Source organism: Terrapene carolina, unplaced genomic scaffold (assembly GCF_002925995.2).
Source record: "Terrapene carolina triunguis isolate 2854851 unplaced genomic scaffold, T_m_triunguis-2.0 Scaffold96, whole genome shotgun sequence".
Classification (NCBI taxonomy): domain Eukaryota; kingdom Metazoa; phylum Chordata; order Testudines; family Emydidae; genus Terrapene; species Terrapene triunguis.
In genome coordinates, this window is record NW_020664447.1 from 59,951,652 (window position 1) to 59,969,389 (window position 17,738).

At 47.5% G+C, this 17,738-nt stretch overlaps 1 protein-coding gene across 1 annotated transcript; it reads right to left on the reverse strand.

The window, feature by feature from the left end:
• Positions 1-6,378: 6,378 nt before the first annotated feature.
• On the reverse strand, positions 6,379-9,967 carry ISCA2 (iron-sulfur cluster assembly 2). The gene is made up of 4 exons (XM_024192752.2): positions 9,885-9,967; positions 8,863-9,034; positions 8,238-8,353; positions 6,379-8,009 (listed from the first exon to the last, which is right to left on the reverse strand). Exons 1-4 carry the CDS (start codon positions 9,944-9,946, stop codon positions 7,835-7,837), a joined length of 525 nt encoding a protein of 174 aa, XP_024048520.1. The 5' UTR covers positions 9,947-9,967; the 3' UTR covers positions 6,379-7,834.
• Positions 9,968-17,738: the final 7,771 nt, after the last annotated feature.

The window sequence follows — 17,738 nt, forward strand, 5'->3', positions numbered from 1 at the left end:
GGGTAATGAACCGTTTGATTTACACTTGGTCCTGAAGGGCAAGGAACTTCTTGCAGGGTACAACAAAGTCAAAATAGAAGGGGTTTGGACTGTGATACCCACCTGGAGGCCTGAGCCACAAAAGACCTGCAGAGGGTGCTGGGCACAGAAGAGAGCAACAGCACCACACCCAGACACCAGGGATGCTCACAGGGGTGAATGTAACCCACCACACGCAGCAACAGAGCACAGTCCACCTCAGCCACTGTGCACCTACACAATTAGACGGTTACCCTACTGAAACTTGGAGACTTGCCAAGTCTCATTGCAGTACATCTGGGGGCCTGGATGGGCAGCAATTTTTATTCTACTGCAAAGTTAGCTCAAAAGTGCACTGGACTTGATGGTATGTGTGCTCTTCCTGGTGCATGTAACATGTCCACACTGATTTTGAAACCATTGTCCTAGAAGTGTCATTGGCATCTATGCAGACCCTGCTAAGGACAGAGAGCTGCATTTTAGTGGATTCGTCCTCTTCTCTCTGACAGGACCCAGAAGATAACGGGGCAACTGTGCGGTACAACAGTTCTGTTGTCACCCTGCTGTTCAACATGTGTGCAAGACCATGAGGACTCTCAGCTCTGTCTCTTTATTGCATCAGACTAGGACAGCGCAAGACATAGGATTTATCCCTGAATAACCAAGATCAGGCTTTGGATGAGAAGGAATTGGCTGAAGCTCAAGCTAGATAAGAGCAACAATATGCATACACTAAGGGAACAACAGGAGGGAGTCTAAGGGTAGAGCAGCTTCCTTGGGCTTTTTGTTACTCAGGTTCATAAACTGGAAAGTTTTTTGGAACTTGGGCTCCTGCTGAAGGCAGACACATTAGCAGCGGCTAAGAATGCATCCCGCCCCCTGCTCCCCTCCCCTCACAATTGAGTCATGGTTAGGAGGTAGGAACCTCTCTTCCACAGAAAGCACATTACACACCTGATCTCTGTGATCAGCACTGGCTTCCTATTAATTTCTGTGCGTAGTTCAGAGCATGGTTTTGGACCTACACAGCTTCAAAGGGTATGAACTCCATTGACCTTAGAGGCCTGCCTCTCTCATAGTGTTGTACCTGGCTGTTGAGGTTAATTGGGATGCTCAAGTGTACAGTCCCATCTTCATTCAACCAGAGGGAATGGATTCTCAGGGAGTGCCATAGACTCTGGAATTTACTCTTCTGTCTCTGACCTCTGCCCATGGTCCAAAAGAGCCTGAATTTACTGACATGGGGGAGTGGCTTGAGGTGGTGGAGAGGAGAAGTTTGGAAAGTGTCAATGCCAACATCAGCTCATTCTGAACATGTCTGTATTTTTAGAAGTGGGGAGGAGGAGAAAGGAGTTGGAGACGATCCTGCGGTTGCAAGTCTGGCCAAAGGGGTGGTGGCAGCAGCAGTCACAGGTCTCTTGTCGACTGCACTTCTCAAGCACTGAACCAACACAGGTAGCACAGGAGGGTTCATTTTTTAAAACAGTGGAAGATCAATATCAGCACCCCACCCCCAGGTTCAGGAAATGAGACCCACAGATAAAGCTGAAGATCATGGCAGGTTGCCATGGTAATATGCATTTAGTCTCTGTTTCCATGGCAACTGAAAGATATACCATTCTGTTCCTCTGAAGGATGCCAAAGGTAAATGAGCACTGATTAAAAACAAGGGCAGAAAGACCGAGGCCAGAAACTCTATCACTCCAGAAGGAAATATTAAAAACAAACAAAAACCCCAGATAATTCATGTGTGTGAAGGCCTGAGGCTGGAGGCACTGCACACAGATTGCCTCCCTTGACTGAGGAATAACAGCATCACATACTGATCCAGAAGGCTGTTGTGCCTACTCCCAGATGGGCTTGGGGAAGCTACCTTAACATAGCACTTGCCTCCATGGCTGCACATCTCCCACTGGGATACTCACACCAGCTGTGAACCATTTCTAATAGACTTCATTTACATCTACGATCCCAAACCAAATGCAAACCTGAGCTGAAGTCTATCATCTGCTCAGACATGATCTCCAAACAGAGCTCCACACCACTCCCTTATCCTCAACTTGTTACAAACCCGGACTTGGTCTAATCCTAATCCCAAACACCAACCAAAGTAGATGCCTCCACTTCAGGCCAAAACTCAATCCTACATCTGATACTACATCCAGTGACTCAGGCCCAGATTTAGGCACCTAACTCCCATTAACTTCAATAGGATTTAGGCACCTAAATACCTTGGACTGAGACCCAGGTCCTCAAATCAAACTAGACTCCCCTTTTTGTATTAGCATGTTTTGTGTGAGGAAAAAACAGAGGGAGACTTAGGTCAAATAAAGGAGTTTTCCATTTAGCGCTAAAGAGGTTAGGTCCATGGTCACTTACTTCCTGCAGAGATGAGTTCCACAGTCTGCTCCTATGAAAGTTCTGACTTCTGGACTCATGAGTCTCCACCTGTTGGCTGACAGTTACATTGATCCAGTGTAATGGGAGTTTATGGTTGCAGATAGCTACTTGAGAGATCTGCTCTAAGGCCAATTTCACAGACTGAGTGGAATATCAGGACACAGGACCTTATATTGACATTGTACATAAAAAACAGCAAGAGAAGAGAGCAGAGCATTGGACAGATGTGTTCACATAACCTGTGTTGACACACAGACTGGCTGCTCTGTTTTGCCAATTGAGCCTTCTCAGAGTGCATGGCTTTATTCCTAGATATGCCTGAAGATCAAGAATGCATGGCTCACTATGGCCAGGTCTGCGTCTTCTGGCCACTCACTGATAAAAGTGAGCATCTTTTGCCACTATGGCTGTTTTGGAGTCATTGCTACTACTGGACTCTCAACACACCACAAGGCTGACTTCATCTGAAAGCGGATGCTCTTGATAGTGGGTGATGTGATACAGGAGGCAAGTTCACTGAAGCATTCCCCTCTTACCAGCATCACTGCAGTTTTGCTTGGGCTCAGGTTTAGCCAGCTTCATCCAGCTGTTGGTTTCAGGAAGTGAGAGAGAGAGCTGGGAGATGGTGCTGCTTGCGTTTGATGGAAAGGTGAGGGTGAGAGAGAGAGAGAGCGCACGCGACCTGGTATTGTCTGCATCCTGCTGGCACTTCGGCCCACCCTATCTCAGCAGCTGTCCAAAGGCTGCATGTAGGACTGGAGAGGACTGAGCCTTGTAGGACTCCATGGTAAAGGCTTTGGAAGCGGAGGGATGATTGCTAATAATGACTCTCTGGGTTGGATCTCAGAGGAAGGACCTGAGCCATTTCAGGGCATGTCCATTCACCACTGCCGCTCCTTGGAAGTGGGAGAGGAGTACTTGGCGATCAGTGGCATCAAACATTGCAGAGATGTCCAGCAGGATGGTGTGATGCACTTCCCTCATCTATGGGAAGGGAAAATGCTTTCACCAGAGCAACAAATGTCATCTCTGTACCATTCTCTGACCTGAGCCCTGACAGAGAGATCTAGCATAGTGGCAGTGACACGTGGCACTGGATTGATGGTCTTAAACAGAATAATAGCAGAGACACAGGCATAGGATTAATCTACCATGTCCATTAAATTTGCCCTTTCTTTAAATTTTATCTCAGCTTGGCTTCCATAATTACCGTTTTTTGGTTCTCCTGCCTCTCTGGTCATTCCTTCTTTGTCTCTTGAGGGAGTGGATGGAGTAAGGTGTTCCTCCTAGGTGTGTGAGGCAAATAAACATGTTCTTCCTCCAATCACTCATTCTCCATGAGCCCCCATGCAGGTCTGTCCTGGTCCCTCTTTTCCCTCTATACCCTTTCATTAGGTGATCTTAGCTCAGTGCTTCATTCATCATCTTTATGCCAATGACTCCGATCTGCTTTCCCATTCCTGACCGGTCTCACTCCATCCAACCTTCTCCTGGATATATTATGTTAACAAATGCAACATGGACAAAACTGAACTCCTGAACTAGCCTTTCCACTCTCACCATTCTCCATAATGGTGAACTGAATCATCTGACCTGTCCCCTGGGCCTGCAGCCCGGGTGTCACCTTTGCCCCAAAAATTCAGACAGTGTCCAAACCTTGCCACTTCTTGCTCCAGAGGCTCTAAGACCAAGCCTTTTCTGTCTATACACCCAAGACTCACCCAGTCCATCCTCATCTCATTTCCATTAATGCAACTTCCTCCTATCTGGCTTTCCAGACACCCATATCATCCATTTCCTGTCCATTCAAACAACAGTTGCTAGGAACATTTTCCTGGCCTGTCCTCATTGTGTCACCCTCAATCTTTAAAACCCCGTCACCAGCTCCCCATTTTTCACCAGATGGAGTTAAAACTTGATGCCATAACCTTGAAGGCACTTCACAACTCTCTCTCTCCCTTCCTACTTATCCACTTACACACTCAACCCTGCTCTTTCCACTATGCCACTGGTGCTCACTTCAGACCCCATCCCCTTCTCCAAGCAGCATTTGTACATTTTCTTCCACACCCCCACCACTCACCACCAATGCCACCTCACTCTCTATCCTGGTCCTTCCTCAGATTGTGGCACCCAGCCCCTAACAGCTACAGTTTCATTCAGGCGTTCTGACTGTAAGACCTGGCATACACATCTAAGACTCCAAAGTGCTTAGCATACTACCTTCATAATATTATATGAATCAGTGTCATAACGGGTTCTTATTCTAATACAATACTTTAAACTAACCAGTGTACCACCCAATGACTGCTCACGTACCACAGTTTGAGAACCGCCAGTTTAGTTATTTAGGCGATGGGCTCCATGGAAGTTCATTGGCCTGATATTTAGAGTGCTGGAGTCAATGGGAGCTGCAGGTCCTCAGCACTTCAGAAAGTCAGGCCCCAAGTGCCCAACTTTCCTCTCTTCTCCTCTTTCCTCCTCTCCATAAGATCAAGAGCTGGGAAGTTCTTAAAGTGCGCTCTTTAAAAGCACTAATGCATTAGACCAAGTCAAATCTCTGGTGCGTTTAGTCTTCTTTGCAGAAGGACGACGATTCCGGAGGGGACCGGATTCTCCATTTCCATATGGCCTTTTTGCAACAAACCGTTGGTGCAAAGCCAACAGATTTGGCCAGCATGGGGAATTTCTCTTTGGTGGGTTAAAGCTATGGTAAAAGCTCTATGTCACTCCCCCTTGCAGCTTCCAGCACAGACTGTGGCTGAATCATCTCTGAACTCCAGAACAGCTTCGATGCGCCACAGACAACCAGACTGTTCTAACTTACACTGGGAGCTGAACTGGTCCCCAGCCATCCCTGGAACTGGGAAGCTGCAAAGCCACTTTTGCCCCTTTCCTAGGACCTTAGACAAGTACAGCTCAGCCAGAACCAAAATTCAAGCCCAAAGTCTCTGTATGCTGTTGCTCAACAATACTACTCCCAAAGAGTAAGGGTGCCATCTAGCGAAGTTACTGAGATATTGCCAACATTACAGGTGGAGAAAGCTGCATATGTGGGTTTTCCCCAGGATTGTGCAGAAGTGACTACAGGTGGTACTTAAAGTGTTCTTTAAGTTGCTCAAGAGGCAGTTTCTGCAACGGGGAAAAGGAGTCTGCATATAGGGAGTGTTTCCTTAAGCGACAGCACTGAACAGAAAATGAGCAAAGACACAGATTGTGAGGAGGAGTGGAACAGAACAGGTACATTCAGTTTAAATTCCATACAACAAACTTATTGACAGAATGTTAAAGTTGTATGGTTACAGGAACAACTTAAAATCAAATCCATTTAGAAAAAAGGTTAAGTAATGTCAGGCTCTACACTGTCTCAGAGCCCCCTGCCATTTTTGTCATCTTACAATCACTCATACCTATTTTTCCGTATAGGTTAAATGAGGCACAGAAAGGGAATTACCCAAGTTCAAATAGTACTAGAACCTGTTTCTTGGATCAGAGAACAATGCCTTCCCAGCCACCTCTGTGGCTTAGTTACCCTATCTAAAAATCAGGGTTAATAATGCTCGGCATCTACACAAGGCTTTAGAGCTCACACTTTAAGTGCATAAGATTAGAAACACTTTGTCTGAGAGGCACTATGGTTTGGTAGTTAAAACATGGGTCTAGCACAGAGATAAACATGCTCTTCCCAGCTATGTTGCAAGCTTAACCACGGGAGTTTAGGCAAGTCTGTTCTCTGTGCCTTCAGTGACCCCATCTACAAAATGTTAGCCCGACACTAAGGAAGGGCAAATAAGAGACATAACGAAACAAGGCTTGTCAATTTCAGAAAATGATTAAAGCCAGTCAGGGAAGAGGTAGGAGCAGAACTCAGGACCTCCTGACTCCCAACCTTCTACACGTTCCCCTAAGCCAAAGTAGCAGCAGATCCAGATTCAAAATATTTGGGGTGGGGTGGGGTGGGGGGGGAAAATCACAGCTGGTTAGGAGCAACCACAACAGAGATCAGTACACAAGTAACTCAGCAGTGCACACACGCCCAAACCCTTTTTAGATAAGCATTTAACACGCTTAATAAAAAAAAAACCTACTGCTTGGTATTCAATTTTCAAAGGATTAAAATCTGCCCAAATCGCAAGCTGATTCCTTGGGATGCTCCCCATTCCATGAGAAACTGACACTTTTAAATCCCATGATTTGGCTGTGAGACCATTAAAGTAGGTTTGTTTGTAATAATGGGAAAAGCACACAAGTTCCCTATCCCTCCTGTCACCTGAAAATAGATGAACCATTTTGGCTCAAATTTACCAAACATTCACCTTCAGGCAGAGACTAAGCATGGAAAACTTCAGCTAAGAGGCGGGAGTTCCACAAAGTGATGAGTAATTGAAAATGAAATTGCATTGGAAATTCCTAGGCCACCCTTCCTACAGCACAGTTGTGTCTGGGCACTGCCCTACAAAGGGAATGAGAGATTTGTTTCTCTCCTAAAAACAGAAACAAGGCTGAAGAGAGATTAGATTATGAAGCAAAATTAGGAAAATACTTTAGATTATTAAATCAAACTGATGTGCAGGACAGGGTACAAGGTCTCCTAGATGTGACCACAGGTTCTCCAACCACCATGCAACTTATACCCTGCCGGCAAAAGTAGAGAGAGTTTGAAAAGCCATTTGCTGATTCGTACCATTTTTTAAATTGAGTCAGGAGGGAAACAAACCAAATTGCCTTTTTTTTTTTTTAAGCCCCAACCCTAACCCTAAAGCTTTAGTCTTCCCCCCTACACCCACCTCTCTGCTTCACCTATATGTACCAGGTAGAGCAGTCTTCCCTCAGCTGCTGGCTGCTCCCTATAGGCAGGTAGGTCGTCAAGAATAAGGAGATTAGTAGAACAAATTGTCTGGGAAGACCCACAGCCAGCTGGAAAGGGCAGGCACCTCATGAGTCCCACAGTCAGTTTAAGGGCAAGGGGGAAACAGCCATCTCCCTAGAGATGCATTCTAACCACACTTTGAAAAGCATGAAAAATATGAATAAACAATGGAAATTGAGTTTGTTTGTTTTTTAAAAACCAACAATGTCAAATACAGGCAGCTCCTGGAAGGCAGTTCCATGTGCTGGGTGGTTCAGGGAGATCAGGGTGGCTCATTATATTCAGCAGTTCCTGGAGCTTCATAGAGGACAGAAGATGCTTTTGTGTGGGATTTAAAGCCTATTTCAATAGGAGGGAGAGCCCTATAGGTCTTGGCTGCAGACTCAGTTCAGACAGGCAAATGGGGATATTTGCAGTAACTGTAGCAGATTGAGGAGGAGGATTGGGGAAGCTGAGGAAATAGCAAAATGAGAAACCCTTGGAGACGATGCTGAGGACTGTCTCTGGCTCAATGTCCACCCAAGCAACACCCAAGGAGGAGTCCACTCAGAGTCTGACAGAGAAGGATGTTCCACACGAGCAGCCCTGCTCGGCCTGTGGATTGCTCACCACCTGGAATGAGTTGCGGATCAGCTCCTGGCTGAAATCCACCATTGCACCTTTCACAAAGGCCAGGCTGTCCACATCCACAACAACACGAGCACCACCTTGTTCAAACACCCTAGGAAAGAAGGATATGTGGCTTGTTATAACCCTGCAGACATAAAAGGGAAAAGCACACTTCCAGAGTATAAATGAATACACTGTGATCACTTCCCTCCCCTTACTGTGCTGTGATCACCCACCTCCTCCCTTCAACATACATTATCAAACACACCCTTCTCAACACCTTAGTCCACAGAAGTCTCCCCCCATCATACACCCACACCCCTTTATCCTCTGTCCTTGCCTGTCATCAGGATTGATAACTGTGTCCAAGGAAAACTTGTACTGGAATCCAGAGCAGCCACCTCCCTCCACCTGCAGCCTGAGAAACTCAGACCCTTCTATAATCTCCTGCAGCCTCTGCAAAGCAGAAAGGGAGGAGCATTAAAAGATCTGCAATATTCACATGCAAGCAGACAGCATCTACTTCCAATCCCATATCAAGCCTGCAAGATGCCTCAACGGGATAAGGGCCAGAATCAGAGCAATATGGAAGGGGCACCTCTATGACCTTGGGGAGGTAACTCATAAGCAGCCAGGTCTGCAGCATACCCCTGTCCACCACAGCCACGTGTGGGGAAGACCTCATGCAGCTCATCTGAGAGATGAGGGGGAAATCACTGATTTCCCAAGACTCAGCTATCATGAAGTCTGCAGTTGCCTCAAAGGGGTGTCTGAAAGGGGAGGGGGGGTCATCAGTGAACCTCACGGATTATTATAAAATCCTTTGGGAACCTTTAGGTCAAGTAGCTACAAGTAGCATGATGTTACAGGCACTTCAATAGTAGGGAATGCCAGGCACTGCAACAACCTTCTTAATGACACGCAGACACAACAACACACCATGAGTGCTTTCTAGAGAATTGTACCTTCACACAGCTGTTGGTGAGGTAGATCTGTCCCTCGCTAGAGTCAGATACTGGTTGCCCTGGCTTAGAAGAGGATGATGCCCACTGCACCCTGATGCTTGGTACATAGGCTCCATTCTGAGAAGAACAGGGTGGTGTTCTCACTAGGCGCAGCAAAGTAGGAGAAAGGCTGCTGTGAAAAGATGGGGATGGAAATAGTCAGCAAGGCAGGTGAAAAGCACAAAGGTTACTAGAGCAGAGCTCCAGAAAGGAGATTTTAGGAAAGTAGGTGTGTGGGGGGAATTCTCAGTGAAAGGGTAGAAACAACCTAAGATGGATGGGGAGTGGCACGGAAGAGGAGAAAAGCCTAATCTACACTACTTCAATATACATATAGCTAGTGACAGCACAGAGAGATTATAGAATCAGGCTGGTTCACAGCAATGATCAGATTAGTCTGGTATCGGGAATATGACAGCAGCCACTACCAGATGCTTTGGAGGCAGGAGCAATGAACACCCCAGCCCACTGTGCTGGGCGACCTTGCGCTCAGAGGGAGTCGCTGGGGAGATGGCTTGTGCCCTGAACCAGGAGTGTCCGTGTCCATCACCTGTCTGACACCCTGTCTATTACAGGTACCTCAGCTACAGGCGAGAATATTTTGCTACCTGCTGCCAACTCTTGGCCCGGCACCGGGCACTAGCGAGTCCCTGGAGCACCTGCACATTATTCTAAAGCGGTTTCCTCTGGCAGGGTCACACTGCGCGGCGGAGCTAACCGCGCCCTCGGCCCGAGGTGGTCCGTGCCCTCTCCAGGGGCACCACCCCCCGGGGAACGGCCGGGTCAGGCGCCGCAGCGGGGCTTGGCGCAGCCGCACGCTCGCTGCACGGCAGGGGCTGGGTGCTCGGGGCGAGGCTCCAGGAGAGGGAGCTGCAGGCGCTCAACAGGCGGGCGGCGCCCCCCACACGCGCCAGGGACGGAGCGGGGACCCCGGGCTACTGTCCAGGCTCCACCCGAGCCCGGCGAAAGGGCCGCAGCGCTACCTCCACCGACCGCCAGGACGCAACCTCCTCAGACAGCTCAGCAACACCCCCAGCGCCGCCATCTTGCACCAGTGGCTCTTAGAGTGCCCCGCCCACTTGCCACGCCGCTATTGGCGCAGAACCCGTGGAGCCCCGCCTCTTCCTGCGGCCAGGTGACGTAAGGCCTGCCATGACAGCTACCGAGGCGGAAGTGCCAGGGAGGAGGTGCGCGGGCGCGTGCGTGGTAGCAAAGCGGTTTAGGAACCTAGCGTCTTGAGTTTGGTTGCTAAGCAACAGACTGGCTGATGGGGTTGGCTCACCCTGGCCAGAGCCTCCCCGGCTCCAGTTTCCCACTTTGCCTGGCTCTCTGGGGTCCGCTGACCCCCAAACAACTAGGGTTGCCACCTTTCTAATTACACAAAACCCAACACCTTAGCTCCGCCCCTTCCCTGAGGCCCCCCCTTGCGCCGAGGCCCCCCACTGCTCACTACATTCCCCCTCCCTCACTTATTTTCACTGGGCTGGGGCAGGAGGTTGGGTTGCAGAAAAGTAGCTTGCGGGCTGTGGGATGGAGCCAGAAATGAGGGGTTCAGGGTGTGGGAGGGGGCTCCGGACTGGGACAGAGGGTTGGGGTGCAGGAGGGGTGAGTGCTCCATCTGGGGGTGTGGGCTCTGGGGTGGGGCTGGGGATGAGGGGTTTGGGGTGCAGGAGGACGCTCCAGGCTGGGGGGGGCAGAGGGGTTCAGGCTGTGGGAGAGGGAACTGGGCTGGGGCAGGGAGTTGGGGGGGGCAAGGGCTCTGTCTGGGGGTACAGGCTCTGGGGTGGGGCTGGGGATGAGGGGTTTAGGGTGCAGTAAGAGGCTCCTGGTTTGGGGGGGGCTCAGGGTTGGGGTTGGGGGACAGGCTTACTTTGGGCGGCTCCCAGTCAGCAGCGCAGCGGGGGGGCTAAGGAAAGCTTCCTGCCTGTCCCGACTCTGCGCTGCGCCTGGAAGCAGACAGCAGGTCCAGCTCCTAGGCAGAGGCATGGCAGACAGCTCTGCGCGCTGCTCTCGCCCTGAGGCACCACCCCGTAGCTCCCACGGCTAATGGGAATGCAGAGCCAGTGCTTGGGGCAGGAGCAGCACGCGGAGCCCCGAGGCCCCCCTGCCTAGGAGCCGGACCTTCTGGCTGTTTCTGGGGTGCAGCGCAGAGCCAGGATAGAGAGGGACTAGCTTGCCTTAGCTCCGGTCGGCAGTGCTGACTGGAGCTGCCAGGATCCCTTTTCGACCGGGTGTTCTGGTCAAAAACCGGAACCTGGTCACGCTACAAGCAACAGCCCCAGAACCAACATCGCGGCCGGGGCAGCCCTGGTCATTGGCTGGGCTCTGAGGGAAAGTCACTGACCCCTTCCCCCAGTGTAGGGCCCTTGACTCTGATCGTACCCCCTTCCCCACCGAGTCCTGCGGCTGGTCAGGACCATTTGGCCCTTCCTGTCTTCCTTCTCCTGCGCATGGCGCTGGCCTGGGCCCTGTCTCAGAGACGCATCCCCCCCTCGTTAAATCCTCTGTCCTGTTTGTCCAGGTGCTGCTTCAGTGGCGGAGTTCCTGGGCCTGGCCTGCAGAGTCATCGGAGGCCATGGCCCTTCTGGTGGGAAGCGCGCTGTGCCAGCAGGGGAGTCAGCCAGTACTGATGGCCCTTGAACCGCTTTCATTGTCAACCCTCTCCCAGGTGTCCCGCCCCGGCACCCATAGGACAGCGGCCACAACACAGCACTGCACAGACTGGGTGTTTTAATCCAACACGAGGGTTAAGATCCAAAGTGAGGGTCACAAACCAAAATGGAGCTCACAATTGGACGCAGCCAATCCCCAATCTCACACACACAGGCCTATTCCCCTCCCACTGATTTAAAAGGAGCTAATCACATGCATGAAGTTGAGCACATGGATAACTAATTGCAAGATGGAGGCCTACAGTTGCCTAATGCTGTGTTGTGCTCTACAAGGGTTGTTCCAGTTGGCCAAGCAGTGAACCTGGCTCCTAGGATGAGAGAGGGCCTTTAGGAGAAACAGTAACATCTGCTCTTGGTTTATTTATACCATCTCAAACCTGGTGATATAGACCTGTCTATGCAATTTACCTTTTTTTGTCCTTGGATTAACTATAATAATTACTATGGAATTAATAAAGTATCACATACAAGCTCACAGGAAATCAGGATGCTAATCTAGTTATTTGCAGCATATTTATGAATCCCCAAATGAGGGATAATGTAAATCTTAATTAAATAAAAGTGTTTGTTTTTACTTCTGTTGCTATTATTTAATCAACATCTCTAAAGGCAGACTCTTGGAGGAGTAGCACCAACGTTTTCTTTTCCCTGGGGGTGCTGCACCCCTGCTCCACCCAGAGACCCTACCCCTACTCCACCCCTTCCCCCAAGGTCCCACCTACACTTCGCCTCTTCCTGCCCCCGCCCACCACTTTCCACCCTCCCCCAAGCCGCTCTCCAAGTTGCCCAACAGCTGTTTGACAGCACTCTCAATTAGCTGATTATGGTGCTGCCAAACAGCTGATCAGGGGTGTTACAGAACAGCTGTGGCTGGTGGGTACTGAGCATCCATTATTTCCCCCCCCCCCCCCCCATGGGTGCTCCAGCCTCAGAGTTGGTACCTATGAGCAGATTGATTGCTTCTGTGGACTGCAGCCAGAGATGGGGTTGGGAATCCTGTCTTCCCTTTAACTACTGCACCACTTTCAGTTCTGTCTTGCTGACAGTGTGTATTGGATTGACCTCTGTGTACTGGATTACACTGCTGCATGATAGCATGTCACATACGTAGGTATTTGGCAAACTTCATTTCTGCAGGACAACTTGCAGGATTGGGGCCTGATTGCTGATATAGAAGAAACTGTGAAACTGACTCACAGAGGGAGTAAAAAACAGGAAAAAAATCCAATCTCTTTTAGTGTTGGTGTTTTTAGTAACAGTAGTGGTAAAAAATGTGACAACGTGACTTCTCTTTCTAGATGTTGCCCAGATTGTAGATCCCCTTGCAAACAGAGGATAAGGCCTAGAGAGAAATAAGGGTGAGCCAGCTGGGCTCATTTTCAACTAATTTCATTAATACTTTATTAGCAAGACAAGCTAGACAGATGTCATTTGAGTGTGAACATAGTACTAGCATAGATTCCAGCACATGTTGGCATGCCTGGCAGTGAAATGGTAGAGAAGGAAGCAAAAAATGCTTTAAAAATGCAGCAATTGCTATAAAGATCCTTTGAGTAAGAAGGAATTTGAAAATTTAGTTAAAACGGATTTTAAAAGGCATGCCAAGAATTGTGGCCCAAGGAGAAAAGAGGAAGATGATTCTATGACATATACCCCAAAATAGAGGATAATGTGCTACTGTACTCCAAAGGTATGTAAGGTGAAGTACTCAAAGTTAGTACATTAACTGATCACTGTGGTTTGAATAATAATAATTTATATTTATTGAATAGACATAAAGATGGGTTATGTAACATATGTAAGATTAAATAAACAGTTGATCACCTGATATGGGACTGCAGGCAGCATTCCCCAGGAAAGAAAGCCTCTTTATGAAAAATGTATATGTTTTCAAGAGACAGAATATACTGTGAGGGTTTAGTGAGAACCTCAGGAAAGTAGAAAGCAACAGAGAGTCTCAAAGGTGCCACAGGACCAACAGAAGTATTGGGAGCATAAGCTTTCGTGGGTAAGAACCTCACTTCTTGCATCTGAAGAAGTGAGGTTCTTACCCACGAAAGCTTATGCTCCCAATACTTCTGTTAGTCTCAAAGATGCTACAGGACCCTCTGTTGCTTTTTACAGATTCAGACTAACATGGCTACCCCTCTGATTCAGGAAAGTAGGGTAATATTAAAAAATCTCTATTGTGTTTTTTAAGGATATTGAGCTGCATAAGAGAGTGTAGTAGCATGAATGTACAAGGAATATAGGAAGTGGCAGTTATAGACTCAGTAGGTAAGTGTACTTCACCATAAAACATAAGAAGGTGTTGTCAATGTATAAGAAATAGACCCCTGAGATATCTGCTACCGGTAGAAGTAAGTCTGACCAGGGAAGGGTTCATGCTGTATTTGGGTCCCCTAGTTTATTAGTAGCCATTCCTAAGATAGTCATTAAGCAGTGTACTGCTGTCTCTCTCATCTAGGGTCATCCACAGGATTTTCCCCTCATAGCTTTTATTTTAATTTTAATTTTTTAAAAGTCTCTTATGAATCCTGGTAATGATGATATCTCTTTTGTACACTCCCTTGTATTTCAGACACTGGAGCAGAGTGTGTCTCTGTCCCCTACTCGTCTTTATCACCTTGATTGCTTAATTCTATCTTCTGGGTTTGGCCTGTGCTTTGTGTTTCCTTCCCTAGTCTGGTTGCTGGTTCCTTATTGGGTGAACATGTGCTTTAGCTCTGCTCAGTTTGCTGCTGTGAGGTAATCTGCTAGTATGAGCGGTGCGGAGATTTGTGGTAGTCTAGCTGTTTTAATTGGTTAATAAAGCACCTTGAGCACATTTCAGTTTTGGGTGGGGTTTGCTCTAATGATTTGGAAGCTGCTGGTAATAAGGTGTAAGGAGTGAATAGCTATATAATGAGAGGCTCAATCAAAACTCAAATCCCAATGAAAGTTTGTTTGTCTAGCGCTTTGTGGCGGAGGGAGCATTTATTTGCTGTTCTGGTTGATGTAGTATGAGACCTTAACTGTTCTTTTCTGGATGGGGATTAGGATGAGGGAAGTGATCTAGTTCTGCTCTGTGGTGGACTGTTGCTGTGTACATAAAGCATTTGTTTGTTGGACTGCAAATGTAGGTTGTTATAGGGATTTTGTTTCACTAGGTGTAACTGGCTGTTAAACTAGAGTCTTGGATTTTACTCTCAATCGATTGGATTATACTACTGAACAGCTCTAGCAGTAGTCTTATTGATGGATAGTGTGTCTACCTAGTGACTTTCTCATTCCACAGGTCTCATTGTGTTTTTGTAAACAGTCTTTTGTTCATATCTGTGTTTATGATGAGACCACGTGGGTATGTATAAACTAGGGGGTGTTCAATCTTCATGTGTGCAATACAACATTAATCTGTTTGTGTTATCTTGGGGCTCTCTGAAATGTCTTTCTGAAGTGCTTTTTCTGAGTTGACCAGTAGGCCCTTCTGTTGCAGTAACTGTCAGAAGGTATGAATTATTTTTTGAAATCTTATTCTGCACTTGATGCCTTGATAACAATCCTATTTTGTAGCATTTCTAAGATCCGGTACCAGATTAAACAAATCTTTTGTCTCAAAGCCTATGAAATAGAACAAGAGACCATGTGCCTTTATTATTACTATGTTTGAGCATCTGTTGAAGTAAAGACGTGGTTGGTGGGTAGCTCAGCGGGGAGGAGTCCCATTTAACTCTCATGGAATATGTTGCTGAGGGTGACCTATTATCTTGCTTTATTGAGAATGCTACAGAATAGTTTGATATCAGGGGGTAGCCGTGTTAGTCTGTATCTACAAAAACAACAAGGAGTCTGGTGGCACCTTAAAGACTAACAGATTTATTTGAGCATGAGCTTTCGTGAGTAAAAACCTCACTTCTTCGGATGTATAGGTTTATGCATAATAGTTTGGGGATATTGCTATTTCAGTTGAGTAACTCTGCTCAAAACTCCTGTATAGGCAGGCTTTGCATCTGGAGAACAAAGACTGGAGATGGAGAGAAGGAAATGCTTTCTGAGGGCCCTGAGGAAAGAACTCAAGATATACAAATCAAAGCACTTTGCAAGCAGCTGGACCAAAAGAGATACTCGGGTGGGTTAAAGTCTCTGGACATGTGCTTTCAGGGGACAAGCCACTCACTAAGCATTTACTTGTAGTAGGCACTAAGGGATCTTTGTTTACTTGAGACTCTCTGTAGAGTGAACCACTGATGAACCTTCCAGGAAAATTCCCCTGACAATCTAAAAGAAAAACATTGTTTCCTGGAGTGATAAAACTTTTGAGGGGAAAAAAGGTGGCTGCTGGAGACAGTCTTCCACAGTTGCACTAATTCTCTTGTAGTCTCTTCATCAGGAGATTCTTGTCTGGAGGACAGATAGTCAGATGATCTGACTAAGCAGGGGCTTTACATTTGATCAATTTGAAGCTGAGTGGAGATAACTGTGATAGAGGTCTGAAAAGGGAAGGACTGAGGCTGCCTCATCCCTGTCTCATGCCACATTCCTGCATCAAGGCATGTGAGTGTTGATGTCTTTGATCTACAATTGGCATGATCTAACAAGAGCCAAGTATTTCCTACAGCACAGAATTAGTGCAGAGTGGCTTTAAATCTATTTTAGGGTGCCAGATTGAGTCAAACACCCTTTTAAACATAATTAGAAAGCATTGGTGGTGGGTTTTTTTTTTTTAAGTCACCTGTTTCCAGTATCCATGGAGTAAATTTGGAGCCCATCATTTAGTGTTACTGGGGGATTATGAAGCAGAGCTGACTCATACTATAGCTGCTGCAGGTCAAAGAGTGCAACTGCCTTCTTGAAATAACACTTAACATATGCCCCACATGCTGAAATCCCTTTTACAAAGTCTGACTAATGAATGAGGCTACAGGTCAGCCTGCTGACATTGCTCACTCACTGTTGCTTGAAGGAAGAACATTTCCACTTGCTTTAGTAGGAATTCCTTCTACTGCTCTAGCTAGGATCTGCCCACTTGGGCTGCTGATCATCTTTTGCATGTGAATGCCCTCATCAGCTGTTCCTGATTCCCCTCCACTCCCTTAGAAACTGAATTTACCAATAAAGAATTTAGGAATGGGTAGATTTCCAGTAGAGGCTTTGGGGAGAGGGCCTAGGAGGGGAAGCCACTATATAACTGTCCTGGTTCTCTCTCTCTCTCTCTGGTTCTGGTCCTACGAGACATGCTGTGCAGGTCACAGCTTCTCCCTCTCAAACCAGCTCTTTCCTTGTTGATCTTAGACTTTCTCTCCTCTAGGGTGCAGCCTTGCTCACACCTTCACCTGATCTCATTCCTCCTCCACTCTACCCAAGCCACTCCCTTCCTCGCCTGCTTGTCTTCCACATAGTCCTTTTCCATCTCTCACATCCAATTTGAGCCTACACTTCTCCTTTGGACCCTCTCTCCAATCCAGGGCAGTCCAGTTTAAATGTCCTGGGGGATGGGGTTACCACCACTTCTCATGGGAGACCACTCTGCAGCCTAATCCAGTTTGCTGTTGGGATATCCAGCCTGCATTTTCCTTTCCTTAATTTAATCTCATTAGTCCTATGGATCCATCACTGGATCATCTTCAGTAACTGCTCCAATTTTTCTGTTTACACCCTTTCAATACTATAATTGCATAGCTTCTTCTCTCCTTAGTCAGCATTTAACCAGGAATGTTTATTCCCAAATACCAAACTAATTACCTCCTATTCAAGTTTGCTAAATACAGTTTAAAACAATGCATCCCAGTGAACAACGAAGGTTCTGTAACCTTACTCTGGCACCCAACACACCACTATCCAGACAAAAAGGCACTCAGGTGCCTGCCCTGAAGAGTTTTCATTCCAAACGAGACTGCAGAGGGGATGGGGTGACATTAAAAGGGGTGCTACGGGAAGAGTAAAGAGTGTGGCAGTACAATAAGAAGCTGTACATAAGAATGCCATACGGGGAGCAGGTGTAGGTAGAAGGGGAAGGCACATGCCAATCTCTCTCCTCTCCCTGAGCGTGGGTGGAAGTGCCAGGAGCCTATTCCTCTCTACTGCCCTGATGCAGGTGGAAAAGGATGGCTCCACGTGCACCCTATGTGGGGAAGAGAGATGGGAGGAGTTTGGGGCTCAGACTGAATCCCCTACCTTGTATCCCTG

Coding starts and splice junctions, on each gene's coding strand:
- ISCA2 (XM_024192752.2), bottom strand. CDS start 9,946: ATGGCGGCGCTGGGGGTGTTGCTGAGCTGTCTGAGGAGGTTGCGTCCT. Junction 9,035..9,884: donor CGTCCTGGCGGTCGGTGGAG/GTAGCGCTGCGG, acceptor ATCTTTTCACAG/CAGCCTTTCTCCTACTTTGC. Junction 8,354..8,862: donor TCACCAACAGCTGTGTGAAG/GTACAATTCTCT, acceptor TCTGCTTTGCAG/AGGCTGCAGGAGATTATAGA.